At 41.5% G+C, this 12929-nt stretch overlaps 1 protein-coding gene across 1 annotated transcript; it reads right to left on the minus strand.

Annotated features, from left to right (window-relative positions):
• Window positions 1-2203: 2203 nt before the first annotated feature.
• LOC145771793 (uncharacterized) lies at window positions 2204-7801 on the minus strand. Its single transcript, XM_082583525.1, has 2 exons — window positions 4336-7801; window positions 2204-4074 (listed from the first exon to the last, which is right to left on the minus strand). Exons 1-2 carry the CDS (start codon window positions 7799-7801, stop codon window positions 2204-2206), a joined length of 5337 nt encoding a protein of 1778 aa, XP_082439651.1.
• Between the last annotated feature and the right edge of the window lie 5128 nt (window positions 7802-12929).

The raw sequence follows: 12929 nt of genomic DNA on the forward strand, positions 1-12929 counted from the left end.
CTCACTCATTGGCGCCATTTCCCCACTACCCCGAGAGAATTAAAAAAAGTTCAAAAACGAGCCACCCTACTCTACAAGTATGCAAAACTGGCCAGCATAATCTGCAAAGAAGCTTTCTAAATCCGAGGATAAAGATTTGTAGGGACCCGTGATGAATATCCATTGTTTTCAACTTTGTGCAAAGTGTTTTTTCTCCTATAATATTTACGCTACTCAAAAACTTACTTGTTGTGAACAAAGATAATAACTGATAAATCGTTTTCCTCTCAATTACTTAACCGCAGCTTTTACCAGGATTCCGATCAACAGCGATTGATCGCTTTCAATTTTCTCTGTTTTAGCAAAACGTTGCATTATGACGTCAAATTGTGTGATTTCATCAACAATAACTTTTAAGAAATAGCGTCAGCTTCAAGTTGCTGTGAAGTAGCAACTATTCAATATCTCTGCAATTCACCTCTATGACGAAATCTTACCATGAGTTCACCCTTGTTGTTCTACAATCGTAAACATATTGTTGAAATTTGCCAATTTTCAATTACGTAAGCCTAATTACTTGCCTTTTCTTTTAATTTGAAATTGCTTTATATACTTCCACACAAACAAGTTTTGCCAGATAACTTATAATTCTTCTTTCAAAATTAAAAATCTATTCATTTTAAAAAACGCCAATTCAAAAGTTGGTGTTGTAAATTCTGCAATTCGTACTTACGAAAAAAGAAATTCTTTGAGACTCATTTTGTTACCTCTGTGTCATCGAAGCATAGTTACGTCAGCAGCGGTTCTGCTGTCATCAAGGATTGTTAAAATTTCTATAAAAAAATTAAGACCCCTGCAGATTCAAATCAACCTTGCAGAGTTTGACATTCCGTAAACGACAAAATATAAAAACGGCAAATGCCATAAACTCGCCTTCGAGGATGTTTGCACTCGTTCTTCATCCAAACGCTTCTAATTCATTTGGTGAATGTCAGATGATATCTGTCTAAAACGTTTTCTGCCTAGACTGGATAAAGTGCAGGCCTTACTTATTAGAAGAAATGGTGTATTGAAAACGACAATAATAAAACAAAACAAACAGTTGCTTACCGAATTCTTACATATTCCCTAGTCACTCCAAATCTCCAGTTCTCCAGATTTATAAAACAATGACCACTCCAGTCCATGCCAAAACGTAAAAAGAAAGATCAACTAGCAAAAATTGTTAATGCATGGCCGGGTCACTCAAGCATGAAAATAGAATGGAGCAGAGATACAACAATAATATTAAATGGGCGGGGAATCGTTTCTAACATACCCACCCCCAAAACCAGAGTTTAACAAATGAGGGTTTTACCACTGTAAAACGATTACAACGAAGCAAAATACAAACCAACTAATTGCCACAAGGTGGCCAAATAAACGACAATGAACATGAATTATGCAAATATCGACCAGAATCAAAAATATTCGCGGTTAGCAAGGATCACAATTGCAACACAAAGGCTGGCTTGCATTACACACAAACTTAATAGAACATGCATAACAGTAGCCTACAGAAGGACATCGAAGACACGCCCAAGAGGAGTTAAAAAACCCTTTTGACCAACATGCTTAGCGATTGCTAAAATTAAGCACAAAAACATAAGTCTACCGACAACTGGAAGTCAGCATAAACGGATACACGAAAAACAAATGATAGCATACATGGTACCAGTGGCAGAAGTGGGGATATGGCATAAACAAAAGCACACATACAACCTAATACTGCACAATGCTATGACCAGCGCAAGTGACATTAACGTCAGAGCAAAAGTAGGCTACCAGAAAAAACACGCGACTGTTAAGTCGAGTCGTGATAATTAAGCAATGAATTGACAAAACACGAAAAATAATATCGCACATAGCAAAAGCATTAGTAGTGAGACAGGTGTGTGAAATAGTCAGACCAAAAACAGAGCTAGACTGCTACAGTGTAAATAACTGCAGGATGCAAATAGAAACAACACTATTAATGGGAGTCAATAACACAGTTATGGCAGAACTGCTGGATGCAAATGCATCGACGACGCCGCGCTAGCTGCGGTAGTGAGGAGCACAAGAATAATAATAGTAAAATAAACACAAACACGCAATACAATTCAAATATGAAACCTAAGCAGCATGAGCAATGTCAGTTGTGCAATCGTGCCAACCAGCCAGCCTAGAAAACAAAATTGTCATTTTAAAAGTCCATACTGCCCTCTAGCAGGCAGATCTTTCTGATGTCGCGAACAAACTCTGTACCGTCAGCAACCTTTACTCGCACGCGTCTGACAAGTTTATTAGTGTCCGGCATAACTTCCTTTACAATAGCCTTGGGCCAGTGCCCACGTTTAGTTGCCTCGTCCGTTACCAGTACCAAATCGCCTGGTTTCAAGCTTGGAGATGTGCCAAACCACTTTTGTCGGGGCTGCAACAGAGGGAGATATTGCAACAGCCATTGTTCCCAAAACTTGTTTGTGAGGTATTGGGTCTTTCTCCAAGAGCGTCGATAACCGTCAGCCTTCATAAAAACATCTGGCGGTAGGGTGTCACAAGCTGATCCGGTGAGTATCATACTTGGAGTCAGGGCTTGCAGATCATCTGGTGACGATGGGAGCGAAGTGATGGGACGATCGTTTAAAATTCTTTCAATCTCTGCTACCAGCGTTAGAAGGTCGAACTCATCCAACGTAGCGTTTCCTACCAGCGACCGCATCAATTTTCTTAATAAACGAAAAAATATTTCGTAGAAGCCGCCTTGATGTGAAGCACGCGGAGGGTTGAAGTGCCAGTTCGTTTCATGCCGAAGTAAGGCATCGGTGACTTTCTTTTGATGGAGGTTCTTGAGTCCTTGCCGAAGTTCGCGGTCTGCAGCAACAAAGTTTCCTCCGTTGTCACTGTACAGATCAGTAGGACAAACGTTTCTACGGCTGCAGAATCTTCGGTAGGCTTGAATGAATGCACTTGCCTCCAGGGATTGCACGACCTCAAAGTGCACAGCACGGGTCGCCAAACAATTAAAAATACAAACATATCGCTTAACACTGCTGCGGCCGCTCTTTACCATCAATGGACCAAGAAGGTCAGTGCCAGCAGCTTGAAAAGGAATGGATTTGTTTACGCGTGGAGCAGGTAAGTTGCCCATCTGCTGTTTTCCGGCGGTAGCTTTCCAAAAACGACAGTTCATACAGGAATGCAAGACCCTTTTGACAGCTGATCGCCCTTTGACAATCCAATAACGGGAAGCAATGGCGGTAAGGACTTGTGAGCATCCCATGTGTCCTTCTCGTTCGTGATACCTCATGATCACTAGATCGGTGATTGGGTGCTGATATGGGAGAATGATCGGATGCCTTCTTCCGCTTGACAGAGAAGATTGTTGCAATCGCCCACCAACTCTTAACGTTTCGTTAACAACATAGGGGTTTAGGGACTGTAGCTCCTTCAAAGCCACATGCTTCTTCAACTGCAGGTCGGACACGAGTTCCACCGGGGCGTCAAATCCTGGGTGGTTATGGAGAACTGCGAACACCGTCGGGTATGCTTGATGCTGGGCGGCTGTGACAATGGCAAGTTCAGCTTCGTCCATCTCCTCGACACTGAGCGAATCTGTCTTAACAGTCAAGGAGTCATCTCGGCATTTCCTTTTCAGGTACAATTTGAAGCGAAGCAACCATGCAACCGTTCTTTGCAGATCGTGGAAATGCGAGTAGCGGGTAAACAACCGACAGAGAGAGTCTGAGTCCGTAATCGCGTGTTGCTGAGCTGAGCAATGTTCAATGCTTTTAACCTCTGGATCGTCTGACGAAATTCCGCCAACAAAGTCGGGCTGGTTTGGCCAATTGCTCGTGACATCATGCAAAAACTTAGGACCATTAAACCAAAGCTTAGCGGTATTAACTTTATCAGGCCAAACTCCCCGAGACGCGAGGTCAGCGGGGTTTAAAGTAGTCGGTACATAATGCCATTGATTGACACTGGTAAGCATGTGAATAGTGCTCAGCCTATTAGCCACAAAGGTGTGAAAACGAGTCGAAGTATTATTAATGTAACGCAGCACAACAGTTGAGTCTGTCCATAAGACAACACAATTGAATTTAAAATCACACTCCGTCAGGATAAAATTGCAGACTTTGGCAGCGAGCACAGCAGCAGTGAGCTCCAGGCGAGGTACGCTAACAGGCTTTAATGGAGCCACTCGAGACTTGCCAAATAGAAAATTACAAATTACTACAGAATCATCATAAAACACTTTAACATAAAACACGACCCCATAGCCACTGGTACTGGCATCACAAAAACCATGCAATTCAAAGCGGATAGCACATTTACCAAAAAGAGTCAGGCTTCTAGCGATGGAAACACATTTAAGCTCTGGAAGGGCCTTTAACCAAGCTTCCCAATTAATGTTTACTGGCCCAAGGCCATTAAGGGGTTCATCCCAATCAAGTTGAGCGTCACATGCCTGCTGCAGGAGTTGCCTAGCAGGTAAAATGAAGGGTAGTATTAGACCTAGTGGGTCGTATGTTTGCGAAATCATGGAGAGAACGCCTCTCCGGGTGTTAGGCTTTTGTTGGATACTCACCCTCACCTCCATGCAATCGCTCGCAGCATTCCACACAACACCAAGGGTTTTCTGCGTTGGAAGCTGGCACTGAGGCAAATCGACCTTCGACGCCAAGTCTTCCTGCAACACAGAACTCAAGACCTCTGCACTGTTAGACAGGAATTTAGTTAAATGGAAGCCGCCACTTTGTAATAGTTCACGCAGTTGTTGTATTAGTTCGATAGCCTGATCCGGCGATTCACATGAATGACAAATATCGTCAACATAAACATTTTTTAAAACTGTGTTAACAGTGTTTTGATCAGCACCTGCTTCATTGTCTTTGGCAGTCATCCGAAGTGCGAAGGCAGCACAGCATGGCGACGACTTTGCTCCAAACACATGAGTTTGCATACGGTAGTCGACAGGTTCCCGCTTGAGATCATCGTCCGGATACCATAAGAATCGAAAGGCATCCCTGTCTCCTTCGTCTACACGTACTTGGGAAAACATGGCCTTAATATCGCCCACAACAGCGATCGGATGTTGCCTGAAGCGAAACAATGTTCCTACAAGGTTATTGGTGAGATCTGGGCCATGAAGCAGCTTGTCATTTAATGACACGCCTTTAAACTTCGCGCTGCAGTCGAAAACGACTCTAAACTTGGCCGCATTGGTCGTGCAGTGATGGGGCACATAGCACGTCTTCCCTGGTGTGTCTACCACACCAGTTTCAAGTGGCACAGCATAGCCACATTTAACATATTCCTGCATTTTATCACGATACTTATTGAATAACACCGGGTCAGTAATAAATCGGCGCTTCATTCCCTCTAGGCGCTTGAGTGCCATAGAGCGATTATTGCACAAGTCCGGGTCTTCATCCTTCCACAACAGCCCTACAGAATAGTGTCCATCCACCTTCTTCACCGTGTCCTGCATGATCTGCAGCGCACGTTTATCCTCAATTGAAGGACAGGGGGCCTGTGGCTCATCGATGTCATTAAAATCCTGCAACAATACATTTAACATTCTATCGCAAGACTCCTTTACGCTAAGAAAGTTTACCATTACTGGTGAGTTGAGTTGCCTATCGCCACCATCTTTCCCATAAATGGTCCAACCCAGAAGAGTGTGCAGTCCACATGGTTCTCCTGGTGCGCCAGTACGAACTTCCTGCAAAAGATAAGCCTGGTGAAGATCGCTGCCCAATAACAACTCAACCTTCCTATCTTTTAGTTCAGGGAACTTTAAGTCCTCCAAATGACTATATGCACTACTAAGTGCTTCGGTGGGAATACTGTGGCTGACATCCACAATCTGGTCCATCACCAGAGCATCTGCAACGGAAAACACAGCCTGCTCTTCCATTCCCTGCACAGCCAAAAAATCAATTTTCTTGTCATGAAAGGAGACAGCATTGGTGGTCAGCAACTCCACATTGCTTTTTGTCGCAGCAACCCCTAAGCGAGATACGAGGCTTGAGGAGCATAGACTGACGCTAGAACCTTCATCGATAAAAGCATAAGTATAGGTATAGTTGGAGGGGTCCCCAGCCCATACCTTAACTGGCAAAACCTTAAAAATTGTTGTCCCAGATGTTGCTGGCACAGTTGCGGACGTTGTTGCTGAGATGCCCTTCTTCAGAGCAGAGGGGCTTTCCTCTTCCACACGGTTTACATGCAGAAGTGAATTATGCCTCGATCCACACGTTGCACAAGATTTCTTAAATCTGCAATCAACCACTCTGTGGCCTGCTCTCAAGCAACAAAAACACAGTCTATGCTTTTGCACCAGGGTTCTTCTTTCTGCAACAGGCTTTTGTTTAAACATCTCACACTTCCATAGGACATGCGACTCTGCACACAAACAACAGGACTCTTGCTTATGGTTAGCAGATTGGGAAATCTGCTCTTGGGTTGTGCAAACCGAAGCACGCTTGTAGCCACCTTGCGGATTAGATCGAGCCATCGTTGGTTGTAGAGCTCTCTTAACATCTTTGCCTGGTTGCATAAGATGGCCATATTGGCTGTCGGCTCGAGAGGCTGCATCCTCGACCAAGACTCTTAAATCGCCAAACGTGGCACAGTCCGATCCCAAGTGATTAACATTAACAAACTGCTCCTTTAACTTATAAGGAAGTCGCAGGAACAGCCGTTGAAGCACCTCATCACTGTTTAAAAGATGGGACTTACCCCAGCCATCGAAACTGACTTCACACTTATACATCTTGTCGCAAAGCTTTGTGAGGCCCGGCGCATCCCACTCTGAAATAGGGGGTCCTTGCAGCAAATCTTCCTTCACTTTGGCCATGAGTTTTCCAGGGTTGCCAAACCTTTTTCTCAATCTATCCCATGCCATTCCATATGCTCTTTCACTATTTTGCAAGCAACTCAGGCCAGAAATTACTTCCAAGGCCTGGCCTACACAATTGTCCTCCAAAAAGGCGATGCGATCTTCAAAGCTTAGATAGTTTGACTCAATGTATCGTTCAAAACGCCTTTTAAAGTTAAAGAACTTTAACACATTGCCGTCAAACTTCTCCAGCGACAACCGAGGACCATGAACATTTTGAAACCCTGCACTGAGCTGGGGTTGAGGCACGACGATGGGAAATTCACTACTATTATTAGCTTCAGTGCGAAAGGGAGATGTGTAAGGATTAAGAATATTACTAGCACTACTGCTGCCCTGAAGGATACCCTGTTCTGCTTTTACAGGTGGTATCTTTACACCACTCTCACGGGGTGTCACGTGACTGCTAGACTCAGCAGCTTTGCCTGTGTCACTGCCTGCATCCATAACTACCGATGATGTTTGATGTGACACTCGCTTGGATTGCTCTCGACAGCTTCGAATGAGGGTAGAGCATGCTTCAAGCAAACCATAAATGCTTTCCCCCATACGGTTCATCCTAGATTCTATTGAGCCTGATTGCTGTGGTTTGCATTTGAGTAAATCTAAACGTTTAAGGGAGAGCTTCCTTTGAAGTTCAAGGCATCTTTTCTTTACCTCCAAAACTTCAGAAGAGCTCAGGAAATCATCACTTGAGCATAGCTCCATGTCGATGGAAGTTATGCCAAGCTCGATTTCAACCAGCTCTTGTTCTAACACAACAAGACCTGGCAGCTCTTCGCTACTGTCATGTTGACCACTAATATTAGAGGCGGCCTCATGCTGCTCTGTTGAGCCACTAGCATAACCATTTGGCTTACTCCGTCTTGGAGTTTGCTTGGGCTTTTTACGAGCCATAATTAACACACAGCAATATACAAGCTACAAAAAACAAAATCTGTATGGTACTTACCTTTGGTGAGGTGACAATTGACCTTCACGATGTTACGGAGAATGTCAGTAAGCAACCTACTAAAATTACAGGGTTTAACGGTAACCAGTTCTACCTGACTAGAACAATGGCCTGACAGAGTACAGGCTTAGAAGCTTCAATCTTTGGCAGACCTGACAAGACTGCCCAAAGTGAAGATCTATTTACAAAATTTAAACCAAGTTTACAACGTGGCGGGCTCAAAGGCACAAACCAAAAAATGAATCCTTGGCAGACCTGAAAAGACTACCCTAGGATAACAAACAACTAGTTACAAAGTTCAAAGAAACTTTACAGCATGGCAGGCTCAAAGGCACACACCAAAAAAATGAATCCTAGGCAGACCTGAAAAGACTACCCTAGGATAACAAAACAACTAGTTACAAAGTTCAAAGAAACTTTACAGCATGGCAGGCTCAAAGGCACAAACCAAAAAGTTAATCCTTGGCAGACCTGAAAAGACTACCCTAGGATAACAAAACAAATTACACAACTAGCTAAAGTGAGCTAGACAAAGGCACATACCATAAATGAATCCTTGGCAGACCTGAAAAGACTACCCTAGGATAACAAACAAATTACACAACTAGCTAGAGTTAACTAGACAGGCATAACCTTGCACCAAGCAAAGGTATGTTTTATAAATGATGTCTAAAACGTTTTCTGCCTAGACTGGATAAAGTGCAGGCCTTACTTATTAGAAGAAATGGTGTATTGAAAACGACAATAATAAAACAAAACAAACAGTTGCTTACCGAATTCTTACATATTCCCTAGTCACTCCAAATCTCCAGTTCTCCAGATTTATAAAACAATGACCACTCCAGTCCATGCCAAAACGTAAAAAGAAAGATCAACTAGCAAAAATTGTTAATGCATGGCCGGGTCACTCAAGCATGAAAATAGAATGGAGCAGAGATACAACAATAATATTAAATGGGCGGGGAATCGTTTCTAACAATATCAACTGGTTGTTAAACCACTTCTTTCACCGCGTGGCCAAATGGTGAGACTGCCTCGGCTATGTGTTATTGGCACAACAGTTGAAGGGATAGGCTACTAAAGGAAAAACCTGACTTGGCGATTTTCCACGTTCTATGTGTTTAACATGCTACCATGAAACAATTTTCAATAAAATTTTGCCCCATTGCGGTCTGACCACCATTGCGCGCGTGCTTTTGTCAGAGCTTTCAAAACGGAACTGGGCGTGAGCAGCGAAGCGTGCGATTGTACAGTCTACGTCACTATAGACTAGCAATCAGCTGATCGCGCAATAGTTGTTACTGCGGGCGATTTAACTGTAGGCTATGTATGCATGTACATCAAAACATCAGATTTCAACATCAAACAGTTTGCTCAAAACATCAGATCTGATGTTAAAACATCAGATGTGGTAACGTGGCTTTTGTTATTGCTGTCTATAGTGACGTATTCTCGAGCTGTGTTTGCACTTTTTGGTGATTTTGAAAAAAATTAAAAATAAATGAAACATTGGACTTTGGGACTTGCCAGTGCCATTGAAAACAAATCTTATTCGGTAATTTTTTTTGAAATGTATTCTTGAATGTTCGGTTTACCCATTTTAATGCTTAATTCCCGTTTGAAAATTTCATTTAGTAGGCCTTTAATCAGTGGCGGCTGGTGAGCTGTGAAAGTGGTGGTGCTGCGGACGGGCGCAGCCCGGCCGAGTCTTCGCCGAAGGCGAGTGAAACGGCGGGGGGTCTGGGAGGCCTCCCCCAGAAAATTTTGAAAAATGACACTTAATTTGGTGCATTCTGTGCGCATCTTAAGCTCTAAATTGTAATGAAAAGTTAAGATAAAACTTTCGCGATTTGAACTTTATCATGCAGATGCAAATGTAAAAAATTAAATTTTTGCACTTTGCATATCTATAATTGGCTAAATCGCTGCTAGGCTATTAAAAATTACACACATACAGCTCTGAAAAAGTTAATGACTGAGATATTTATTAACATATTCCCTGGCTAACTTCCTTTTCTCTTCCATTTAACCTTGAGGTAGGTTGCGTATACTGTAGCTCACTATATTAAACAGAACGCCAAAAAAGAAAAAGCAGAACATATGAAGAAAAACATAAAATTATTATTGCAGATCTTGTAATTGTGACAGCACTCATTTTCACAGTAAAATACAGTGTTGTTTATGTCTTGAAAACGTCTTGTAATTAACTCTGGAGACGTAATAAATAGGACGTAGCGACTCTGCGCGGTGTGCCGACAGTCAATTTCGTATACAGTATAACGGATGAATATCGCTGCTTCTCTAGTCCCGACTTGTCCGTTACTTATTTATTTGCTTCATATATATATATATATACATGTTACACATCCATGTGGAGATAGAAAAAAAGAAAAGAAAAATACACGTTCATGGGAGAAAACTACAAACATAACCAATTAGCCATAGGTGAAGCAAGAGAATATCGCTGGACAATGACACTTTACCACTACTATGAGTAGGCTGCATGTCAGTCTTCCTTGTACAACAAATTACAAGTTACCTCACGAAACTTCGATTTTTATATGAACATCAGCATTTAGCATGGTACAAATCAGGTTATTTTCAGAGTCTGGGCAGCGTTACAAAAAATTATATACATTTTTTCTCAATAGAGCGTCAATCGTTAGAACATTACAGCAAACTTGGTGAGTGCTCACACTTTCAAATCCACATAAACCAAATGCACCTCTATACAACTTGTTGTAAGCAACTTTAAACGTTTATTTCCATTTAACAGAGACATTGGTCCATAGGTGTGAGTTATAAAGAAGCATGCAATAAGCTCGCAATATAGCTTGTTTTACGTCCACACTACAACGTTTGACAAACGAAAGCACATTATTAGCGGCACAATACAAAGCTTTGATCTGTCTTTTTACATCACTATGGTCACACAACATGTAATCAATAAGCACACCCAGACATTTGGTTGACTGCACAAACTCAATGTGTTGACCTTGAAGGGTCACAACAGAATCACATTGTAAGTACCGTACATGCGTTTGTTACTAAAGCAAATGCAATGTGCTTTTGATGCATTAAATATAATATCATGAGATTTAGCATATTCAGAGCAAAGTGACAAAATAGCTTGGAGACCTTTCAAACTCCGGGCAAAACAACACATATCGTTAGCAAACATAAGATGGTTTAAACATGTATGACCGATGTAGCAGCCTATCGATAATGCATTTAGTCGCTTTGTTAAGTCTACATAAACAGCAAAAAGATAAGGGCTTAGGATTCCACCCTGTCTGACGCCGTGAGTAACAACTGTACATGAATCAGGGAAGGTAGATCCCCATTGTTGTATTCGCATGTGCTGGTTGCGAAACCAGTAACTTACATGCGAGTTCTACTGTACAGTACAAGGTATATATGGTTTGTGAAGGTGAGTGCATTACGTAGGTACAGGTACATTCACGCACTATGTCCTCAACATCAAGTCGATATCTTTTCTTGAGCTTTCAGTTTGTAATAGAGAAGGAAATCCTGATACACACACTCACTCAAATGCGAAAAGAAATACGAATGCGAAGAGCTTTTCTGTTGTTGCTGAAAAGAATCTTTCTTTCTAATCCAGAACTGTGGAAATACAAATTCCTCCCATAAACTTTTTAAATTCCTCCTTGGTTACGTTTAAGTATCACAGTGGTATTCGGATACTGTATTCATGATTCCGATATCCATTCAACTTCCAAAGTTCTTGAATTCACTCCAAATCCAGAAAAATTAGTATGATGGCATGCGTGTCAAGTTATTAGCATGTAGGCCTACAAACTACATATATGAAAAAAATAGAGAAAATGTTAATGCATATTGAAATTGTACAGCAGAACAAAAACGAACCAAAGTTTTATCAAAATTCACTGCACAAAAAAATTGTTTCTTTTGTAATTCCTGTACGTTTTGTTTATTAGAGCAGCCCCTATTGCCTAGCTTACAATTATGAACAGGTGAACAGCTTTGTGACCTGCATACATTAATTTAACAAACAATAAGAAATTTACTTGCCACATATACTGTACAAAAAACTATATGACAATAATAGCTTCATCTGCTACTCAGCTTTCGCATCAACTCTAGCTACAGTAATTAGGCTGATCAACCTTAAAATTTACAGTTAATCAACAATGTTTTAGCAGCCAAATGCTTTATATTAAGCTAAATTGTTAGTGCTGAATGCAGACACTGGTAAATATTAAACTGTTACAATATTTGCTTGTTTTTATTTATACGGAGTCCTTGTAATCACATGGCACCAACCCTGCACCTTCAGCTCATCGAGTCTGGGTTTCACCTACTCTGCAGCAAAAATTACAAGCCCTAAAGTCTAAACGTTCAGAGCTTCACCAATTTTATCGAAATACAAGTTTGTCTATCTTTGTAAATAAACAAAATAGCAAATTCTGTGAGATTTTACCAAGTAAACTGGTTAGATTATCAAAACAATCCAATTCAAATCCACGAGCCTATTAAGTTTGGGATTGCCCATTGCCGGACTATCCACAGTAGGCCATACATTATAATACATATTATACTTTGAATTTTATACTTTTTTTCCAAAAAGCTGCAACCAACTGTAGCCAAGCCAACCGGTATTCTACCTCGAAGTGTTGGTTTGGTGCTGAACCAAGGTTGCCAGATGTTTTTAAAATTCCCAGTCCAATTGCTACTGAAAAGTAGCCCTCACAGGAGATGAAACAAGCGCAAAAGTAGCCCCAAATATGACGAATTTGCGCAAAATGTAGTCAAAATCAAGAAAAAATTGGTGAAAATGAAACGAAACCAAAAAAAACAAAAACGCAACTGCTAAAATCTTCCCGCGACTCCAAACCAAATCTAATCCAATTTCGCGGGAAAACCGCGGAACTGGCAACCCCAGGAGCTGTCCCAGCACAGCTCCAATATCAGGTAGCCACTTTAACAAGTCGAAATTCTGCCACTGAAATTGACTAGAATGAAACGGCCAACCAATCATAAGCTACGGTTTGAGTGACGTAAAAAAATGGCGAAAAGAAGATCATAGAAAGC

Source organism: Aplidium turbinatum, chromosome 6, assembly GCF_918807975.1.
Source record: "Aplidium turbinatum chromosome 6, kaAplTurb1.1, whole genome shotgun sequence".
Taxonomy (NCBI): Eukaryota; Metazoa; Chordata; class Ascidiacea; order Aplousobranchia; family Polyclinidae; genus Aplidium; species Aplidium turbinatum.

Bases quoted from the DNA above. Each gene is read 5' to 3' on its own strand.
- LOC145771793 (XM_082583525.1), bottom strand. From the start codon at position 7,801: ATGGCTCGTAAAAAGCCCAAGCAAACTCCAAGACGGAGTAAGCCAAAT. The intron at 4,075-4,335 runs GTAAATGTGCTA...TCTTATGGACAG, and splicing joins TAGAAGCCTGACTCTTTTTG to ACTCAACTGTTGTGCTGCGT.